This window comes from Xiphophorus maculatus, chromosome 3, assembly GCF_002775205.1.
Source record: "Xiphophorus maculatus strain JP 163 A chromosome 3, X_maculatus-5.0-male, whole genome shotgun sequence".
Lineage (NCBI taxonomy): Eukaryota > Metazoa > Chordata > Actinopteri > Cyprinodontiformes > Poeciliidae > Xiphophorus > Xiphophorus maculatus.
The window spans coordinates 25,062,394-25,083,708 of NC_036445.1; the positions used below are offsets into that span (position 1 = coordinate 25,062,394).

The 21,315-nt window shown below is 41.4% G+C and overlaps 1 protein-coding gene across 1 annotated transcript in view; it reads left to right on the forward strand.

Annotated features, from left to right (window-relative positions):
- znf407 (zinc finger protein 407) overlaps positions 1 to 21,315 on the forward strand; it is a 198,965-nt gene that overhangs the window by 129,466 nt on the left and 48,184 nt on the right. The window contains exons 7-9 of the mRNA XM_023331438.1: positions 1,226 to 1,309; positions 3,827 to 3,947; positions 9,566 to 9,744. Coding sequence (XP_023187206.1) covers positions 1,226 to 1,309; positions 3,827 to 3,947; positions 9,566 to 9,744 — 384 coding nt within the window. The remainder of the gene's footprint in view (positions 1 to 1,225; positions 1,310 to 3,826; positions 3,948 to 9,565; positions 9,745 to 21,315) is intronic.

The window sequence follows — 21,315 nt, forward strand, 5'->3', positions numbered from 1 at the left end:
CGTCCTCTTTGTCTTGTTGAACGCCAAGCTTTTCTCAGTGGCACTTTAGCTGCTGCTCTCAGTGACAGGAATGTCACATTGAGGCATCAAGACTCATCAGTCTAATCCAGGGCCATATGGCAAGTGCGATTGCACTTGTGCCATTTGATTTTTATTTTGCGGTTGTTGACGCAGCCTCGGAGTGAAATACACGACAGCTTGAAACGGGATCAGTGTGAGAGAAACCAGCTTTACCAATAAACTTTGCTCCGTTCCAGGAAGGGATCTTTTGCATCCATCCATTGAAAGTATCATGTTTATAAGTCGTAGGCAGAGAAGTCACACTAAGAGTGTTTACACACACTCTTAGCCCGCTAGACTCGATTCGATTGGGGATCAAAATTGCAACATCTGCTACATTTTCAACTGGTGCGGTTCACTTTCACACTGCAGTGTACCAAACAATCCAAACCACCTTTACCCTCTGTCCCCCCTTCGCCGTTGGTGGTGCTGCACCAAGAAGGACTACAAAAACCTCAGAAGAAGACATGCACAACTTCCTTCTTCACAATATGCAAACAAAGATGTAGAAGCGCCATATTTTAGTGGTTGTAGGATTTCTCTTTGTCATTGGTAAAAGACAACGGGGCATTTCTCCCATTGTCGCGATAGTTTTAGTTGCATTTACCCAGAATGCCCTGCGCTAAGTCCACTTCCTGCTTTCGGAGTAGTCTACAAAAGCATCCACATATGAATTTGAACTGCGCCAGAGTTCTCTTTAATCAAAGTTCGCCCAAGGTGGATCAGTTTCATTTTTGAAACTTATGCATTCACACCTCCCCAAACAAACTGGACTTTCTAGGCAAACTGACTAGAGTTTGATTAAAGTGGACTAAACAGAGCTGGTGGGAACACACCTTAAAATGGTCATTAAGGTCAATAATAGACAAGCCCCTTTCTTGTTTGATGTTTGGTTCACTTAACAATCCATCATAACCCCTTGTTGAGACATGTCAAGGCTGTCCTGCAGGTGTTAGAAAGACGAAGCCTGTAGCCTCTTCTGCTGTTTAGTATTTGTTTTCATATTTATTTTAGATGGCTTCTCTCAGGTAGTTGAAATTAAACAGGCTGTTCTTTTACACCTTTGATCAACAAGCACTAAATTAAGGTATTAGAATTTCCTCACAACTTTCCTTGTGTCCTCAGTGTGTTTCTCTACGTTCCTTCTTCTACTCTGCATTTACAGGAGAGAAGTCCTACCTCTGTGACCTGTGTGGCTTCGCAGGAGGCACAAGACACGCCCTCACCAAACACAGACGCCAACACACAGGTAAACCACCAGGCACACACTCCGATCTCGCGATGTAAACTGATCCGAGCACAAACTAACTCTTGTGTTCGCGGACTTTCTTAATCTCAGTCGTCGATTGACGCCTTCAAATGCGAACTGTGGTGCAGTCCAGGCGACCCGTTTGCTGCGTCTCGCTCTCACACGGGCGCTTCGGTTTGACGCGCTGCCGTCGTTGATGGGCATGTGTACGAGTATGGCTGACTGAATCTGAGATTTTTAATTTCAGTTATCATTTCACCATGTCATTCTGTCGCTTAGGGAAATTGCATTTTTCAGATGGGCTGTCAGTAACAAGTGTTTTTATTTTTTTTCTCCCCAAGAAGGGGAGAAATTGAGATAGTGAAACAAATACCGTTTCTAACCCTCAACTGGCAGACTACAATTAATTATTAATGCTCTTATAAATATTCATTGCTAAATATTCATTCTTAGATTTTGTACCTAAAGCGTCCAATTCTGTCCAGCCCTACTGTGCCGATGCTTGTCGGTTGATTTACCCGCATGGTGAACGACAACAGATTTGACAATGTAACAACCGAGGCAACTGGGAAGCCCAACATTTTATTGCGCAAACTCCCGAGGGTCATATTGTGCCATTATTTTTGATGAATTCGTAGCTCTTACGCAGCAACAGCGCAGAACAGGCAAGCGGCCATCGCCATTCCTCTCAACGTGGAAATGTCACCGAGGCAGTAACAAACTGTGTCCAGTGAAGGTCATGTTAAGAGTAAAGAGAAACTTAGACTTAGACTTAGACAGACTTTATTGTCATTTTGCATGCACAGGGTGTATACAGAACGAAATTTCGTTGCATACGGCTAAAAGAAGCAGACTTTCTTGAAGATTTTGAATAAAATACCTTCCTGCTAAAAAAAAAACCCCAACAAAAAACAGGGGGGCAAGAAAAAAAGACGTTTTCTGGAAACCCCCGATGAATGGCTCAGTCGTTGCAGGATGCAAAGCAATACAACTAACTAACTAACGGAGAGATTTTATGAAAAACACAAAGACAAATACACATGAAGGCAGAATTTACTCTAATGAGTTGTTAGACAACAATATCAGCACCCCACTGTTACAACAGTTGCCACTTATTTTGAAAGGATAGTTCACATATCACTTCCTGGTGCCAGCTTATTTCTAGCAAAATAAGTGTTTTCCCCAGTCTTCAGTAAAATAATAATAAAAACAGACTTCTACTGACCTTTTATTTTTATGCAAATGTATTTAATGCTCAAAGAAGACTGAAGACTGCTTTGATTTTGCTAATTTTACACATTATTTGATCTGTTGAAGCAGATCAGACCCCAGTGGATTTTTTTGTTTTACTTAAGTTATGTAAGCTCCTTTTATCTTTGTCAAGTCATGTACAGGGCTCTGCACTAAGAATTAATTGTTAACTATTAAATAGTGGAAGTATCCGTTTCACTTTTTGGCATTTTTGCAACATTGCAGCAATAATATTTAATAAATTTTATTGGGATTTATTTGCGCCAGCAATCAAGACAAAATAGTACAAGGAAGAAAGAGAATTGGTGCTTTTCAATATTTTTTCAAAGTAAAATTTGAAAAATGCCGTTTTTATTTGTATTCAACCTCCACATCTTCCACGCACACAAAACAGATGACAGATTTTTTTTTTCATCCTTTGCAAAATACCTCAAGCCTACTCAAATTGGATCGAGAGGACGTGAACTTCAGTACTTCAATATCCAAGTCTTTTCACGGATCCTCAGTTGAATTTTATTTATAGACTTTGACTAGGTAATTCTAACATGCGAGCATTTTTTTTGATCCAAGCCATTTATTTGTATCTCCGGATGCATGTTTAGCTTCGCTCTCATGCTGGAAGGTTAACTTCCTCCACACTCAAAACAAAAGTTTGTCTCTCTCTCCAACAGTCTTTCTTCCAGGATTGCTCTGAATTTAGCTCAGTTCGTCTTCCCATTGAATCTAACGCACATCTTCATCCCTGAAGAAAACAGGGTGATGTTGCCATCACCATGTATTACTATAGAGAAAGTGAGACCTGTCTTCTTGTCCATCCAGTAGGTGGGCGGCCATGTTTTGGTTGGTTTCCAGTGGCGTACTCTTGCTTCATGGCCTTGACTCTTCTTCAAACGTCTCCACTAATTTATCCCTGATCTGTGCATTGTGTTTCTTGGTCTACATGATGCTGTTGGTCCACTCACGTTCTGTGTTTTGCTAATTAGGTGACTTGTGAAATGCGGATGAGAGCTGGATACAAATGAATGCACCATCTTTAAAATGAAACTATTTGAGTTACTTTGTGTTCTGCATACTATTCCAATAAAATACATCAAAGTTTGTAATTCTGAGAGGTTTTTTTTCCCTTTTTGGGGGAGTTATTTACCTACTTCATGTCAGCTGCAATGTTTTACTGGCGTGTGATTGTGTTTGTTTCTGTGCTTGTCTTCCCATGTCATCTGTTTCTCATCTCTAATGTCTACCTCCTGTCTTTTTCAACCCCAACAGGAGAGAGACCCTTCAAGTGTAAGCTCTGCAACTTCGCCTCCACCACACAGTCCCACCTGTCGCGCCACAAACGTGTTCACACCGGAGAGAAACCGTACCGCTGCCCCTGGTGCGACTACAGGTACCGGCTCATTGACCCACACTTGGCTGTTGGCGCCGGTGGCATCGATGATCAGGAGGCTGATAATGCAAAAGTGTGTGTATTTGACGGCGAGAAAGCAGGTGGCTTTGCCGGGTATTTTAAGGGGGAGCGTTTGGGGATAACGGTAAAAGCTTTGTGTGTGTGTGTTTATGGAGTTTTATGGTGTGTGTGTGTGTGTGTGTGCACGGTGCTTGAAAGCGGTGGAGAGCCGACAGGTCTAATCTCCGCAGCATGGCTCCATCTCATCACTCTGCCATCATCAACAAGCCCAGCCAGATCTCCACAACACGCACACCCACAGCCACGTTCCTGCTCGCATCCTCACACACCGTGTCACTGTCACCGGCGGGTCCCTGTCATTAAAACACCATCACACCACATCAGTAATTACACAGGAAATTGTCGGTGAAATTGAAAAAGTTTTGGCCGGCGTTGCACATCTCTCCCTCTCTCTCTCTGTCTCTCTCTGTCTCTCTCTCTACCTGTCTGCTCCTCTCTCGCCTTCACTCGTTCCCCCTTTCTCTCGGCCCGGATCGTGGCAGGAAAGTGTGAAAGGGAATGATCTCAAACCCATCATCGGTTTTAGATGTACTCATTTGTTTTTTTCCCCCCACCTTCTGTGACAAAATCATTTCAGCGGCTCGCTACACCTGCTTTGCTGAAATGAAGCACCGGACTCAAACTTTATCTGTGTTTTTGAGGCGACTACATACATATGACAGATAGAAGGGGGAAAAAGAAATGCTGACAAGCTATAATTGTTCTCAAATTATTGCTTTGTGTTTTAAAAAAACGAAACCTCTGGGTCACCCTATAGTTTATACTCAACTTGGTCGATACTCTTAAATGTCCCTTTTACGTCTATTGAACCAATGTTTGAATGTTTGGAGGGGTTTTTTTTTTACATCCAGATGTCTCTGCTTCCTTTATATTCATTAGTTTATTCAGTTTTTAACTCTGTGAGACGACGAGGACTGTTCTTATGAACCTGGGCGCACACAGTTGCTTCTTGCAGATAAACTCAGAGGGTGTTGTTAATGACCGATAAGCTCTAGTATTTCTAACAGATATTTGCTGGCGTTTGAAGTCTTCCTGTCTTCAAATACCAGCATCATAAAAATATACAGAAACTGAAGCATTTCGTCCTCCGTGATGCAAATGTTTTACTCACTTAGCCACTTTTACCTGTAGAAAACAAGGAACAAAAATAGTCAGGATACAGGACGATGCTGAACAGAAAGCTGTAGATTGTCGCGTAGCATTCAGTTTATGCGCTTAAAAAACGAAAATTTCTTGTTACATAAAAAAAGAAATCATCTCTTATCTCGTTGTCTTTTTCAAACCCAGCCGATTGAAGCGTCTCACTCACTTTGCAGCAGTCCCTCCACCTGGACGAGCATGTGGCGACTGTGTGCAGTCGATTTCATTCAGTCGTTAGCTGTGCAGCAGATCCTCATGTATTAAAACCTCCTGCGGTGTTAGCATAGCATCATTAGCTGCATCTTGAAATGGCTGCTCTTTCTCAATAAAACCTGTCACAGCTAGTCACATAAAGACTTTATTGTCATAGCAGTAGTTTATGTAAATGTCCTGAACATTTAGGTTCAACTCCTAGTAACTGTTAATAGGCATGTTTTAAATTTATTTTGGAAATAGTTTCCAAAAAAAAGTTGAGTATTTGCTCTGTAGACCATCCATCATATAAAAAAAATATCTTACGTTGAATGATGGTCAGTATTTTGTAAATTTTGTTCAAGCTGAACATGCTGAAAATCATTCAAGATCGTTTGTAAAAACTTGTGCTACTTTATGAGGATCACTGATCCACATGCTCCTTTGTGTGAAATTTGGGCCTCGTCTCAAACCACCAGGCTGAACTCGACTATAAGAAAGATACTTTCCCGCAGAACGAGCCAAATGTTCTCGGCCCTATTGTTCCCTGGCTGATACATAATGATCGTTACTGATAGCAGCAAATGAAACACTAAATTAGAAGCCAAATTAACATTTTGGTAGCCCCAAGGGTTCTGGGGATCCAGAGGGGGAGGAGGTAGACGGTGGAAACACCCTGCTGGCTTACGAAGATGAAGGCAGGACGTGAATGTGAGGGGCCGTACCTGCGCCTTGCTTTTACACCCTCACCTGGTTGTAATAAGGAGCTGCTGGATAGGTTCGACCTTTGAGTGAATTTCGGGCTTCTGAAATAAAAACGCCGCTTTCGTAGGGAAATAGTTCAGCCTTCTGTGACTGACAGCCGCTGCTCGCTGGAAACAAAATCCGCTCCAGGGATGTGATTCGCACAGCTACAGTATTGCATGTTAAATGTTCCGGGTGTCGTTCACGGTTCTCACTTGATACGATGCTATCCCCATCAAAGCTGCTTCTGAAACGCATGTAAATGAGCGGGGAGTAAATGATCTATCAAATGCCACTCATCCACCATTCAGACAGACACAGATAATGGAGGGGGGATAATTATAGTTGGGAAATAGTGGTGAAAATATTCTAATGATATTGCGCTGGGAGTCCGGGGTTGTCAATTAATGATGTCTGTCTCACTTTTCCGCAGCTATTTATGCAAGCTGCTAAACTGCTTTACTTCCACTGTTTAGAAATGATTGCTATTGTTCACAATGAGAAGTTCCCCCCCCAACCGCCTCTCGTTAAAGTCATAGTGGTTTCTTAAATGGTCTAATTAATCCGTAGCCTCTGACTTCTCGCGAGCCTGTGCCGACTATTACTTATTGGATGCTTAACCGTTTTTGTTTTAATCCGGCTGATGGCGCGTTTGACGATGAAATGCGTGCTGTCGGCGGCGGTCAAAGCCTGCAACCTTGTAAACTGACGGAAACGATCAACGGAGGAGAGGGAGCCATTAACCATTCGGCACAATGTTGCACAAATGATTCGCATTATAACCCCCTCCAAAAAAAAAAAAAAATACTCCAAACACACACAAGGAACACATTTAAATCTTTCCTAACAAAGCGCCTCTTCAATTACACCTCTCCCATTAGCATACAGTCTTGGGGAGGAGGAATGTGGAAGTGGCTCAGATGAAGCAGGGAGCCGCAAAGTGGCGGCGATGAGGTGACGTGTGCGTCGGCTATCAGTATGGCTGACTCCCGTGGCGGGCGCATAAGTTGGGGGAGGTTGTCGAAACGGCGTTGGACTAATTAATCCGCCGTATAGTAGGAGGGTTAGTGTGGGCTTTCACTAACTGTGACACCTGCTGACTCCTAAACGCACATTGTGTTGTTTTAATATGACAATTACGCCATTACCATATCTGAGAGATAGCATGGCCCCCATAGGAATCCACCCGCGCTCTCTTTAGAGCCTTTTAGCTCTGCTTCAAATTTTATCTGTTTATGCCGCAGTCCTAGAATACCAGATCAGCTCGCTTTTCAGCATTAAATGCTTTCTTTTTAGCAGTTTCGTTTGTGTTCATTTGAGTGCGTCACAGTTTAAAATTCTTTTTTTTATGTGTTTTTCTGTTGTTTTTTTTGTTCTCCATCAGGCTGAAGTGGATTCAACAGATGGCTGCAAGTTGCCTGTGAAGCTGCTTTGCTTTGTTAGTCACAGCAGATAAAACAGTAATCACAGAGAAAATATAGTTATTTGTTTGGATAAACTCATATTATTTAATACTGAGTTCTATAAAGTAAATGAATCGCACTGTGTACAAGTCCTTTACAAAAGTGTGTGTTTTTTTTCAGTTTGTCACTTTGTAATGACAAACTTCTATCAGTCATTACAGTTAATTCTGATTATTATATAGATATGAGTAGGAGGAAGAATATAACATGTTTTTTTTTACATTTTTATATGTATTTAGCCATCTGTAGGCAAACTTTTGATGAAAATACATCTGAAAACATTTAGCTTCTCCAGGAGGGTGCTTGACCACGTCACTTTCTTCCACGTTTGTTGTGCTCCATGACTGGTGGTAAATTCCTATCAGGTCATCTTGTAGCTTTGTTCCAATAACAGCTTTCTTTTAGCCACTCACCCCTAAATGCCAGATTTGTTGACTAAAACCAGTAAAGGAGGCTAAAATACACTTGCACTGCATACCTACATTTGTTGAACTGTTTATTTTTTTTAACTCTGCAGAATCCTTGACCTAGTGAACATTGTGCAACATTACCTGCATGCAATAAGGGAAGGTCTGGGTACTCGACGTCAGTTATGCAAAGCTAAATTAAAGTTGGCTAAGCTAAATCTATCTATGGGATGCTAAATATAGTAAAGGGATGCTAAGTTAAGTTATATATATCTAGATCTATATACAGTAGATAGATCTATCTATCTATCTGTTTGTCTGTCTATATATATAGATATATATAGATATCTATATCTGTATATATAGATATAGATATCTATATATATAGGTGTGTGTTGGTAATTTTCAAGACTCATAAAGGTATTATTTCTTCGGGTTGAGAATGCCTCAACAATAGAACATCTATTCTCTACTTGTGCACCACCCAGTGAGAGCTGGCTCCGTTTTTTTATTTTTTTATTTTTTATTTTTGGATTGCAGTGAAGCCAGGCCGGACCACAGACCTGTGATGGAGAGAGGCGTCTCTGCAAAAGTGAAAACAAATTCCCTCTTTGGCTGGCGTGAGCTATGACACAGTGGGGCTTTATTGTCCCGGCCAAGGTGATAAGGGAGAATAATTGCGTATTATACTGTCCGAGAATGTCAGGTCCAAACTGAGCACAAGTGCCTCATCCATCAACGCACGACGGTGTGTGAAGGAGTATTCCGCCCCGCACATGCGTATTTGTATGATGTATTGTGGGTGAGCACATGTCTGCGTGCGAGTTCATTGATTCATGTCTGTATATGAAGACCACTGCTGTCATTTGAGTCTTTATTCTTATTTTTTCTTTAGCTCACGCTTTTTATTTTGCTGGTATTCAGTCTAAATATGTACGCGCCGGTCTGGCTGTACCTTTAACATGAGCCTGTTTGTTTATGTGTGTATGGGGGCAGGTTTAGATACAGTCTGGGAGCAGATCAGGCAACATCATTAATCAGCAGCGGGTTGCGTCTGACTCTCCGAGCTGACATTGTTACATCCTATCCCCCTGCAGTAGCTCACTTCTTGGCCTGGACTGTTTGACCAGCACACACATACACACCCCCACACACAACACACACACCACAACAACATCATCCTTTACCTTTCTTACAGCTGCTGAAGATACATAACTGCATAAAGGATGTCCTCAGACATCTCTGTTCAATGCATTCAGTGGGCCTGGATCCTCCAGCGGCCCTAACATACTGCTCCCAGCATGCTCAGATGAAAGAAAAAGGTGTGATAAAAGGAACACAAAATAACTTTATTGTGTCAAAACTGGATAAATTTCATGCTCGGAGCCCTCGTCCGGTCTGTGTCTGGGGTTCTTGTCTCGTACATGTCCACATAACAATAAAATGTTGGACTCGATAGCAAATATTTCACTTATATTCTCCCTCTTGAAACATCTTTTGAGCACTCGCTGTTTCTTTTTTTAAATATAATTTTTCTTTACTCGGGAAGATAAGAGTTTCATTGTTTGTTTTTCTCGGTTTGCCTCCCCAGGTCCAACTGTGCCGAGAACATCCGGAAGCACATTCTCCATACGGGGAAACATGAAGGAGTGAAGATGTACAACTGCCCCAAGTGTACCTACGCCACCAACTCCCCCATGGAGTTCCGTAACCACCTGAAGGACAATCACTTCGACATCGAGAACCCAGACCTTGCCTACCTTCATGCGGGTAAGGTTGCACAAATACCAACCTAATTCCATATTCTACTAAGTTCTGGAAACAGATTCAACAATACACGATAGAATATGGCATTTGATCTTTACTAACTGTCTGACTTTATCTGTAATAGTCCAATGAAACCTTTGCCTTAGGTCAGACATAACAGAGCATACCTGAATTATTCAGATTTCTATCAATGCAACAGATAAATTCTTTAATTTCTTCTAAAAGTCAGATGAGTGTCACTCTTTCTGTAAGTTCCTCACTACTTCAATGACTTTGTTTGTCTTGGTTACTGAGCAACTCCTCTGGATTGGCCAAAGGCTAAAGGGGCATTTCACCAATTTTACTGCTGAAGATCTGTTCTGTAGTCAGAGGAGCCACCGCTCTGCCTCTGAACACATTTCTTTGCTATCTCCAAGGGGACCTCTGTATTCTTAGATATCAACCAAGGTTGTGTCACACTGATGCTATCGGCCTGTTAGAGTCTTCAAATATTTGCTAAAAAAACAAAATAAAATCAAGGCATACACTGCATCAACTTACAAATCTGAAAATATCTAAAGAAATATGATGGTGTTACTGATAATCATCAAGTTATTTCCTCGTTTTGCCAACTTTGTTGTGGAAGCAGAGTGCAGTCACAAAATATCTATATATAACTCATTTTGGGGGATCATTTATAGTGGTGGGTTGCCTCTCAAATGTAACCTCTTCAATGACACTGAATAGTTTTGCTTTAAGGTTTTTTGAAGTTTGTGGCATACCACAGGGATCGTTCCTTCTCCCCCTTATGCTTTTTAAATTCATGTCTTCTATGAATCAGATTGTTTAACAGCATCCGTCCATTCGTCATCAGTTCATTTTAATTACTAAGGAATCTTGAACTACGGTTCAGTTTGCAGATTTTTCTGAGGAACGTGTCTCCAGAACATTAAGCTATTTGCAGATTTTTTCATAGAGCTGATGTAAAATATTTAAAATAAAATACAGCTTGCGAAGCTGAAATATTCAGGTACAATGTCACTTGGCATGCTGTTGGCGGCAAATGAGCCCTTACCAAAAATGCATAGGATACATTTTAAGTTGAAGGAGACAGTTTGTTATAATATAATAATAGTAATGGAGATCATGCCTACTTCTTTTTTCTCCATTTTAATGTCACTCCCACTCTTCCTTTATAATGGTGCTATACAAATATTACACTGACTTTGTTGTTTTTTCTTCTTTTTATGTCTTCTACCCCACATCTCATGTTAGTGGGGAACATTTATTCTACTTCCAAAACCTTATTTCTTTTGTTCTTTCGAGGTTTTCAACCTTGATCTTGCATTACTTCTCTGAAGTGTGCTAGTCGACATTCTTAGAGTGCATTTTTGTCAGTGGACCAAGTCTTGTCATTAAGCTCTGATGGAGGTGCGCCCCGCCACAAAGAAGCGGAGCTCAGAGATTGCTGGTGTAGCCATCCCTGCCAATCACTCAGGCCACAGAGACAGATGAAATCTCGTCCTTCCTCGATTGGGTTCCTTTGTGTTCCAGTGTTCCTCTTTGTCCTTGAGGACCTCCAAATCCAATCGGTAGAGTGGCTGTCCTTCAGAGGTGCAGTGAGGACAGCCTTTATCCTGTTATCCCTCTGACCTTACACAAAGGCATTGGAACCAGAGGGGGGCACCATGGAAAAGAGGCCAGGCAGGGACATTACTGGAAAACCACTGCTTTCTGTTGATACGTATATTCCTCGAATTGATATGGGTTGCGTCCTTGTTCGGACCCTGAAGCTTGTTGTTCTAGATTAGTGACTCGTTCTTTTTCTTTATATGTTTTTGTCAAATTTAGAGATCTTTCTTAACCTTCTTTACTTCCACCTCCTAACCTTCCCGTTCAACCTTTTTACCTTAGTACTTCCATATTCTCTGTATGCTTTCACCTTTAACCAAAGCACACATTTAGGTTTAGATTTTATTTCTCACCTCAGTATAGTTCTCACCTTTGTTTTGTACAGCTTCCTATGTTTTTGTTTGTCCTGACCTTTGGTTAAAACAGATTCTGAAGCGATTGTACTTTATGCCTCCCAAGTTTCACCAGTGAACCGAAAAAAAAGAACTATGTATACAGACGGAAACCTATTCTTTGGCTTCCCTGATGAAGACGTGCAAGGCTAAAAATACATTTACCTTTTATTTTAGTATGGTAATTTAATGTTGAAAATTGCAACCTTTATTGTGGTAAATCCTTCAATCCATCCATTGTCTATATCCGCTGGAGTTGGTGTCTATCTCCATTGGTCACTGATCAAGAGGTTGGGTATACTCTGGACAGATTGCCACTCAAACACCGGGCAACTCAGAGACGGACAGGATTAACAATCTTTGACACATACATGTACCTCGGAACAATTTGGAGCAACCAATTAACCTAACATGGTTTGGGACTTCGGAAGGAATCTGGTGTACCCGACATCCTTGCATGCACAAGAAGAACACGCAAACTCCATGCAGAAAGTCCCCAGACCGGCATTTGAACATGTTAAAAGAATAACTGTTTTCACAGAATTCCTGGTCGGACAATTATTTGTACCTCCTACTGTAAATACTTTCTTTAACCTGAAAGCAAAGGACTTAAGGAAAATGTTGATTGGGAGCACCCAAGTGCATCTCATCAACACATTATTTGCATTGGGTTGACGGCTGCCGATACACTACATGGTACTGGACTTCAGCCTTGGATAGATTTACCAGAACTTGAAGAGAGCAGGTTGGAACAGGACCATACCTAGCCCATGGGGTTAGGGGGTGTGAAGTATTTGCGGCAATTATTAAGCCTGACACCATTCATGCGTGTTGCCTTTCAGTTTCCTCGTCTACTGCTTCAACAAGGTTGGATCATACAGAGAGGCTTTGAGAATCCATCCTTCCACTATCTCACTAGATCCGTCAGAGCATTTAATCCTCGCTTAAGCATCCCACACACCCGGGCGTACTTCACTCTACTGAGACTCATGCGTGCCAATGTAGACACAAAGAAGACTTCTGTGCAAGGGTCAGTTTCTACAGCCGTGTATGCATACTCGGCGTCTGAACTAATGAGGCTGAGACTCAACACAATCAGTCACAAGGACACACATGACATGTGACTGACACTTTCTGTGCATGCTGAAAGTGGCAGGTGTGTGAACTTGACTATCTCATCAAACTTGAAAGGATCTATACGGGTTGTGGGAAATGAAGGGATTTGTCACAAGAAATGTAGCCAGTTGGTATTCTTGACTATGAAGTCTCAACCGTCCATGAACAGTGTGCAGGGATTCCACATGGCTGACAAAATATGCACAATACACCCCAGTATGTGGAAGCCTTGAGGGATTCTTCCCTTCAGCTCATCCTATGGGCTTTCCACAAGACTTAGTTCTGTGGACTGAGACGGGTATGGGAGAAGGTTGCTTTTGTGTCTGACTAATCATTTCTCTTTTGATCTTAGTTGCTCATGATACAATGCACTCTAACATGGTTACCAAGGCTGACACAATACCACACTTTATAGTTGGCATAAGATGCTTTGCCACGTTTGATCAATTGTGTCATCCAAAACCCAAAACCTCAGAATCTGGCAAGATAAACCCAGGTCCGTGTCTATAATAATGTGGAGACCCGTGGATATTATATCTATATCTTAGGGGAACATAGAATCATGGAAACTATTATAATTTTTTAAGTATAAGTAAATAGCATAAATAAATTGCTAATTATTTTAAAGGACTTGTTGTACCAACATTTGTGCCACTGTTGAATTATTATTTATAACGAATGTTCTCTACTTTTTTTCTGTCCAGTACTGCAATGGGTTACATACGTTATCACAGACTTTTTTTTTTTTCTCAGTGTTTTGTGTGAAGGTCAGATCTCATCTGAAAAACACACCATCCAAAGGAAGCACATCCTCCTCCTTCAGTCAAATTAAGCAGCGTATTTTCAAGATGTCATCTTGCCTCTAATAGATATTCAGCTCACAGCTCACCACACGCAGGAAGCAAAGAATGACAGCAGCTGAAATAACCCAAAATGCAGCAGCTGGCCCTTTCAACCCAAAGAAGTAAACTTTTTCTCTGAAAAATAATTGCCTTTAATATTTTATCCTCCAGGAGTATCGGCATGTAAATAAGGACAAATTTTGTCGTTAAAACCCAAAAGCAAAAAAGAAGAAACAGGTGATGTGAAAGATTGAATATCCACTTGCGAAGCGCTCCTCTTTGAAAAGGAGCAGAAAGGGGAGGTGGAGGTGGCAGCGGGAAGAGGAGTTCTTCATCTAAGTAGACAGAACGAGTCCAAAAGAAAGAGACAGGGGGAAAAAAGATTAAGAAGGTAGATGTTGAATTAACCTGCTTGTGATTGCTCTCTGTCAGAGTGGCACCGGGGCCAGCAGCGAGAGGCAAATCAGCTGTGATGGCCCTTCCTGCTGTTCCCCCTTTGAAAGACACAGATCAAACGCAGCCCCAGTCACGGGCCCTTGTAGCCCCTCGCGCCGGATTGATTGACACCCGAACGTCTCGGCTCGCGCTTCGCCTTTCCATATCTCTTCTTCTCGTCTCCTCTCTCTCTCTCTCTCCCTCTCTTTCCTTCTTTATTCATCGTCGCACTTCGAATTAGAGCCTCTCTCAAGGATGAAAGCAGAGGTCCTTTGCAAACGAAGGAAGAGAGGGGAATTAGATCCAGCAACTGATGGAGGGGAATGGTGATTAGGGCATCAGAGGGAAGGAAGAGGGAGAAACAAAAGGAGGTTAGATACGTGAGGGGAAAATGTTGCTGACAGGAGTCATTTTGATAGAGCGGTAATGACGATTGTCTTTCATGTGAGGAGAGACGCCGCGGCAGAATCACGAGGCGACAGCAGAAACACGGCAGAGCTTCCGCTACACCTACAGAGTCTGCAAAAAGCATTTATACCCCTTTTATTTACATAATTTGTCAGGTTGAAACTTCAAATAATACAGATTTTTGGGGGGATTTGAGGCGTTAGACCGGGGGTCAGCAACTTTTTTCCATTGAAAGAGTCACTAACAAAACTCGCCTAGAGCTGCAAAACACGATTTACTAAATTTGTACCTCGTACAATGTTTTATTACAGAAGCCAGCAAGATTAAACTAACATTTATTTCTATTTTCAGATTTTACATCAAGATGAATCCTCTATTACTATAGAAAAACGCAACTTTGTGGAATGAGATGAGCCTTTTCTATAAATACAGAAGAAATATAGGTAGCTAGTTACTTTTAAAAGCCTGTTGTGGATATTGAAATCACATTTTCCATTCTAACTTATGAGAGAAACTTCTAAAACGTGCATTTCCTACTGCATCCATGATCAAAAGTATCTCTTTTTTGCTTTTGTAAGCATCATTGTGGAGGAGCCAAAGAGCCGAATGGGTGCAGGCCCAACACGCAGTAGTGTAGAATTATGATGCATGTTGTTAAAAAGCTTTTGAAAGTGTTGTGTGCATATTCAATCCCACTTACTCTAATACTACTAAATAACATCCACTGCTTTGACAAGGCTCACATTTAGAAAACGGAGTCGAATTTAACTCGGCATAAATGCAGCTGTTCTACTGAGGCCTCAGAGGTTGTTGGCGAACATTAGTGACATGGTGCCCGTGCATCCTTAAAAAGGCTTAAATTCATGTACCTAAAATCAAGGCCTTAAAATGTCTTAAGCTCATTAGAAAATGTATATTTGCCTTAAATATGTTGATCACAGGTCTTAAATTTTGTCATAGCAGGATTATTTGTGTAATTTTTTTCTAAGTCGCCCACAAACATAATCATTGTGTTTTTTGACTCTAGGCAGTTGTGGCTAACTTTAACTAGCTTCTAATATACCCTAGCTAGTTAGCTAGGGTATATTCTTTGCTAGGGCTTCTTTGCTTTTGTCATCGTTAAAGTGTAAATTTATCTCTTGTTGGCCGGACATTGGCTCGCTTCTGTTGACAACTCTGTATGTCGCTGCATTTATTTTGTCCTAAGAAGCTGGACAGTGCTACTATTTAAAATGTGCAATTTTCTATCGTACACTTCTGTCGTGATGCAGGTCTTGTTAACTTCATAACGGTCTTAAAACGGCCTTAAAAATCTTACATTTGTGTTTGTGAAACCAACAAAAACCTTAAATGAATCTGGAGGAGTTGTAGAGATCCACAGCTCATGTGACTGAATCTGTTGATTTGCAAATATTTCCTTTGTAGAGGAAAGCCATAGTATGTCCCACTTCCAGTTTATCACAAGCCATGAACAACAAACACAATAAACATATGGAAGAAGGTGCTACGGTCAAACTGCGACATCTTTCCTTCTGCAAGCTAATCAGAGATGCTGGGAAGACGGATGGAGCTAAATAAAGTGAAATCCTGGAGGAAAACCTGATGGACATGAGAGTGCGATAATAACCCTGCACTTAAACTCAGTGCTATTATGGAAAGAATCAAAGTATATTCAGATGCTACAATAGTTTGGCCAAGATGTGCTAAGTTGGTAGAAAGTTTCAAAAACTATTTGCAGCTTTAATTGTGGTGACTTTGGTTATAAAAAAAAGCATTTGCTGAGAGAAGCCAAATTTAAAAGTTTGCCACACCTTTCAGATTTTTCCTGCTGTTTCTCACATCAGTCTATCCTGTGAAACACAGTGAAGCTTTCAGTTGTACCATTTTTAAAAAATGTGGAAAATGGTTTGAATCCTTTAACAAGACACTGACTATCTTTGTCAGACCATCTCCGTTGCCCCCGGTTGTTTTTTTTATTTTTATTTTTTTGCATTTTGAAAAACTTTCCCACATTTTCAGCCAAGGTTATAACCGCCCACCTCCGGGGCTCAGAGATCAAATGCTTTGTAATTAGCTGAGAGCGTCTGAGGACGCGACGCTCGGCACCTGACAAAAAAAAAAAAAGGTGAAACAAATAAATAAGTAAACTTCTTGGAGGCATTGTTGCTGCTTTATGCAGATTATGTTTTCCATAATAATCCATGATGGATTGCCACGGCAGAGGGCCAGAGGAGGCGCTGGCCTTGTAAGTGATGATCTTAATACACAGTTATAACCACGGGCAAATTCATTTGTTTGCTCCTTTTTTTTATATTCCTTATTAAGCAAATCTGTAAACAAATATTCGATGGCTTTTACTTAAATAATGCACCTCTGTGGGCGCGCAGCTACCCCTCCTCGCTTTCACCTTCTGTTCATCATGTAATGAAACATTACTCTCATGAGTTTTACTTGCATATTGTGTTACAGCGGCACACTGGATTGTTGGAGGACAGGTGTGTGTGTCATGCAAATATGCCCCAGGTATTCCCGAGCATACGACACCGTGTTGACGTTGTGAAAGAAGCCGCAGACACCGGCGATAAAATCAACATCTGTTTCTAATAACACCGTGTTATATGTGACAAGTTTTTGTACGGGCAGGGACAAAAACACAACACAGGTTTTGAGAAAAAAAGAAAACGGTGATAGGACTTCAAGTCGTCAGCTTCGGTGATAAACCCGTGTCTCCGTGTCACCTTCCTTATGTTTGCGTCGGCTTGATGGACATTAATGAAAAACGGTGTTCTGTTTGGAATTATGTAAAATCTGAGGAGCAGGGTTGGAAAATTGTGCTGACGCCACGGCAGCAGCAGAAGAAACTTGGTGATGCTGATATGAAGCTAACGCTGGGATTCAAACCTTTTCTCATCCTGTTCGGTTCCGCTGCCGACTTTAAAAGTTTAGAAATGTTTGTGTTTGGATCTTTTTCTGCTCTGGTTGAAGACGGAAAAAAGCAAAGAGTCTCAAAATTGCATATTGTATTGTTTTTGTGATGTTTCATCCATCCATCCTTTTGTCATCAATCTATCATTTTCCATCCATTCTTTTTTACCAATCTGTCCTTTTTCATCCATCCATCCATCTATCCATTCTTTTTCCCCCATTCTTTGTAGTGCATTCTTCCATCCATCTGTAGAAATATGCGCCATAAATTCACTTCATCTTTTTCCATTCACACAAATTACTAAGAATTAAAAAAAGAAATCAAAGCAACACATTATATATTTTTTTCCCACCATCTGTTTGCTTCACTTCAAGATATTACAACCTGAAAATGACTCACTTTTATTGTATTGAACCAACTATAAAATATTTCTCCCACCATCAGTTAGTGACCTCAGCGTCCACGGACACAGAAGCCTTAAAGCAGCGATTGAAGCTCTGCAGGGAGAATGAAGCTATAAAGAATAAACCTTCCAGCTTCTTCTGATCCACTCACTTTGACCCGTTTATCCCAACCTTTAAAAAAAAAAAAAAAAACACCCTCTTTTTGATTGTTAATCAATATTCAATACCTGCTTCTCCCACATCCGCCGCCACCACCACCTCCTGTGTTGTGTTGTTTGAGTTATGAGAGCAGAGAAGCATCTGCTCTGTCTCCGGTCCCCAAGGAGACGAACGCCAACGGATGTGTGAGTCTTTTTGGGGTTAGCTAAGCATTTTATGGAGGTGGAGGGTGGTGGGGGGGGGAATAAAAGCACATCAGTTGCACGCATCTCAGAAAACCAATCCTGGCCCGGTCTGGGACGAGCAGGCAGCAATTCCTGCGTAATGACCTGCTCCAATGAGCGTGAAAGCTCTCCCAACTGGCTGCATTCATCACACATCAGCCACAACAAACTCTCTTTTGTTTCATCCTTTTTCCCTCCCTACCTTTTTTTTTCTTCTTCTCTTCTTCCTGCCGGCGTCAATCCGACAGCCTCTGCTCGGCTGCTTAGCCGCCATCAGGAGTCCTGACTGACATGTGGTGCTCAGTCAGACAGTTCAGGTCTTATGAAACCGATGTCTACATTTTGTATTTCTTATATATATATATATATATATATATATATATATATATATATAGATATAGATATAGATATATATAGATATATATATATTTGTCACCTTTTGGCTATCTTGAGCAAAATTAGTTCCGCGGGATAAATGATGACCGGAGGAGCGGCTGTCATTGTCGGACTGGGTCAAACCCGGTGCCTCTGGACACGTTCTGTCACATTCGGAACATCCGAGGCAGATTGATGACACATGATATATGCTCCCCGGTGTTGCCGGTGACACACTTAGGTTAGCTTTGTGCTTATGTTGCAGTGTTCTGAAGCGTTGCAGATGGCTTATGTAGGACACAGCCGAACGGGACGAGAAATGAAAACTGTAGGAATCTGTTTTTAACAGGCGCTACATTCCCGATTATGACATTTGGAGGGTAGGAAACTGGGCGAGGTAGCGTGACGCGGTAGCCGCGGCTCTACTGCTTTTGGTAAGGAAAATGAAAATAAAATAAAAAATAAAGCTTTAATATGATATTTCCTTATTCCCTGAACTGGGAGCAGTAGATAATGAGAAACTTTTTATACTTTCTTTTCCTTGAAAGCTGTGCTACCAGTTTTGTTTTGATGCACTACGCCGGCTCCCTCATGAATTGGATAATCACTTATATAAACTACTGGTTTTTAGAGTCCCCAGGGATTTACCAGTGCTTATCTGAGTTCCTTTCTCCTGTTTGTTTTTTGTTTTTTTTCTTGTTCTGTGGAGGTCGGCGTAGCTGCCGGTCGCTATAAAGTCTCAATCCCTCTGCCTCTCTTCTAACCATCCAGTTGCAGCAAACAGCTAACATGCTAGAGACAGACAGATGCAAGTCGGTATTGATTTAAAAAAATGTGTTGATAGAGTTAAGAGACTTAAAAAAAGAAGGGGGGAAGCAGAAAATATAAAACTGTTATTGAGCGATTAGTGCAGCCCACTCTGCCCCATCCTGACCTTTTACTGAGCCAACAGTACTCCGTAGTACCAACATGTTGTCCCTGATCGCCACTCTCATTGGCTGAAGTGCACTTCTGAGAGCTCCATCGCGACCTTTGCCCCCCCCTCTGCCGTGCCAGGGACCCTTGCGGTCCCCCTTCCTCTCTACCCCTTCCGTGTGTCGCCTGTTTGGTGGCTCTCCAAATGTGTCAGCGTCCCTAATTAGCTACAGGCTCAACTTTCCCCAACTAAACAACCAATTACCGACACTTTAGCCCTGCCCAGTCCCATGTTTCCTGATACAGTGGCCTATTAGGGCCCCTTATTTCTTCCCCAGCATAATTGAATCCCCTGGCTTCTCATCAGCGGGCTAATTTAAGCCAATGTGCAGAGTTGGTAATCAGACGGGTTGCCCATTAGGCTATCAGACCCCAATTAAGTGCCCTCTTTTTTCCACCATAACAAGACACTATCACTGCCGCTGTTATTGTATAGCGTCTTGTAGTTCTTAGGTTTGTTTGGGGAGAATCTGCGGTTTGTTTGGAGAAGGAAAGGAAAATGTGGAATAAAGAAGTTTTAATGTCAAGTTCTCGCCGATGCAAGAAGCGTTTCACCAGATACACTTACAAAGGAAAAAAAAGATGTGTAAAAAAAGTAAGCCAGAGAGAAAGAGGTCTCATCTTTAGAAAGTCCTGAGAGTCTTTAAGACTTTTCACAAAGTTTAATGTTGGTCATAGATTTAAATTTGTCTTAGGTAATAATTTAACTCTACGACGTAGCTAATCGGTAGTTGTGCAGGTTGATAGAGATGCTCCAAGAAATTATTTGGTGACTATTGTTGACCTATTTCCAGCTTGACTGGGCTCTACCTGTGACTGTTGCTCAATGACACAGTAGTCATCTTGCAATTGGAAGGTTGTAGGTTTGATTCCAGCTTCCTCCTTTCACATGTTGATGTGTCCCTGGGGAAGGCACTTCACCTCCAAAGCTGCCTACAATCTGTGTATTGGTGTATAGATGTTTCTGAGTGAGTATGGGTCAATGCCGACACCGGAAGCAGAAAAAAATTGCATCGATTATTTTTTGAAAGAGCAGTGAACGCACCGTTGTGAGTGGGGGCACTAGCATGGCTTCGTAAAACTGGAGAGACATCATTTTAATCTGAACATTGTAATCTTTTTTTGTTAAATTTATTCTACTTTTCAATCATTATTGTAAAGTGTATGGTAGAGTAATAACATGATCATCTTTCTGATTGGTTGCCAAATCTATGTAGCTGCTATGCTCCTCAAGCTAGCTTAGCATTGCCAACTAAACTCAAAAGGAATGAGGAACCATTTATGCCAAACGAATAAAATAATTGTTGAATGAAGAATAAAGGTGAGAAGAAATATTCTAAAAGTTTATGTTTCTTTACACATTTTGTAACGTCTTCTGTGGGCTTGCAAAGGGGGTCTGTATCCAGAAGCTAATGCTGTTTGAAGGGTCATGGCATGGAAAAGCCTGAGAAGCTCTGAATTATAACACCTTTCAGTGTGGATGCTGTGGTTAAGTGAACAGTGTTAACCTTTTATTAGTCTCCTTGAAATGAAGTTGTTAGAAGTGGAAGTACAAAGCTTTTCGAAAGGTTCTGTTTACGTAGATATGATTGATCCAGGCGGCAAGAGCGTTCATAACTTCCAGCATATAATAAGAAGGTTCAACTAAATTCAACAAAGTTTGTTTTTTAAAATGATTGATTTGGACATGTTGGGTGCCTCAGAGAG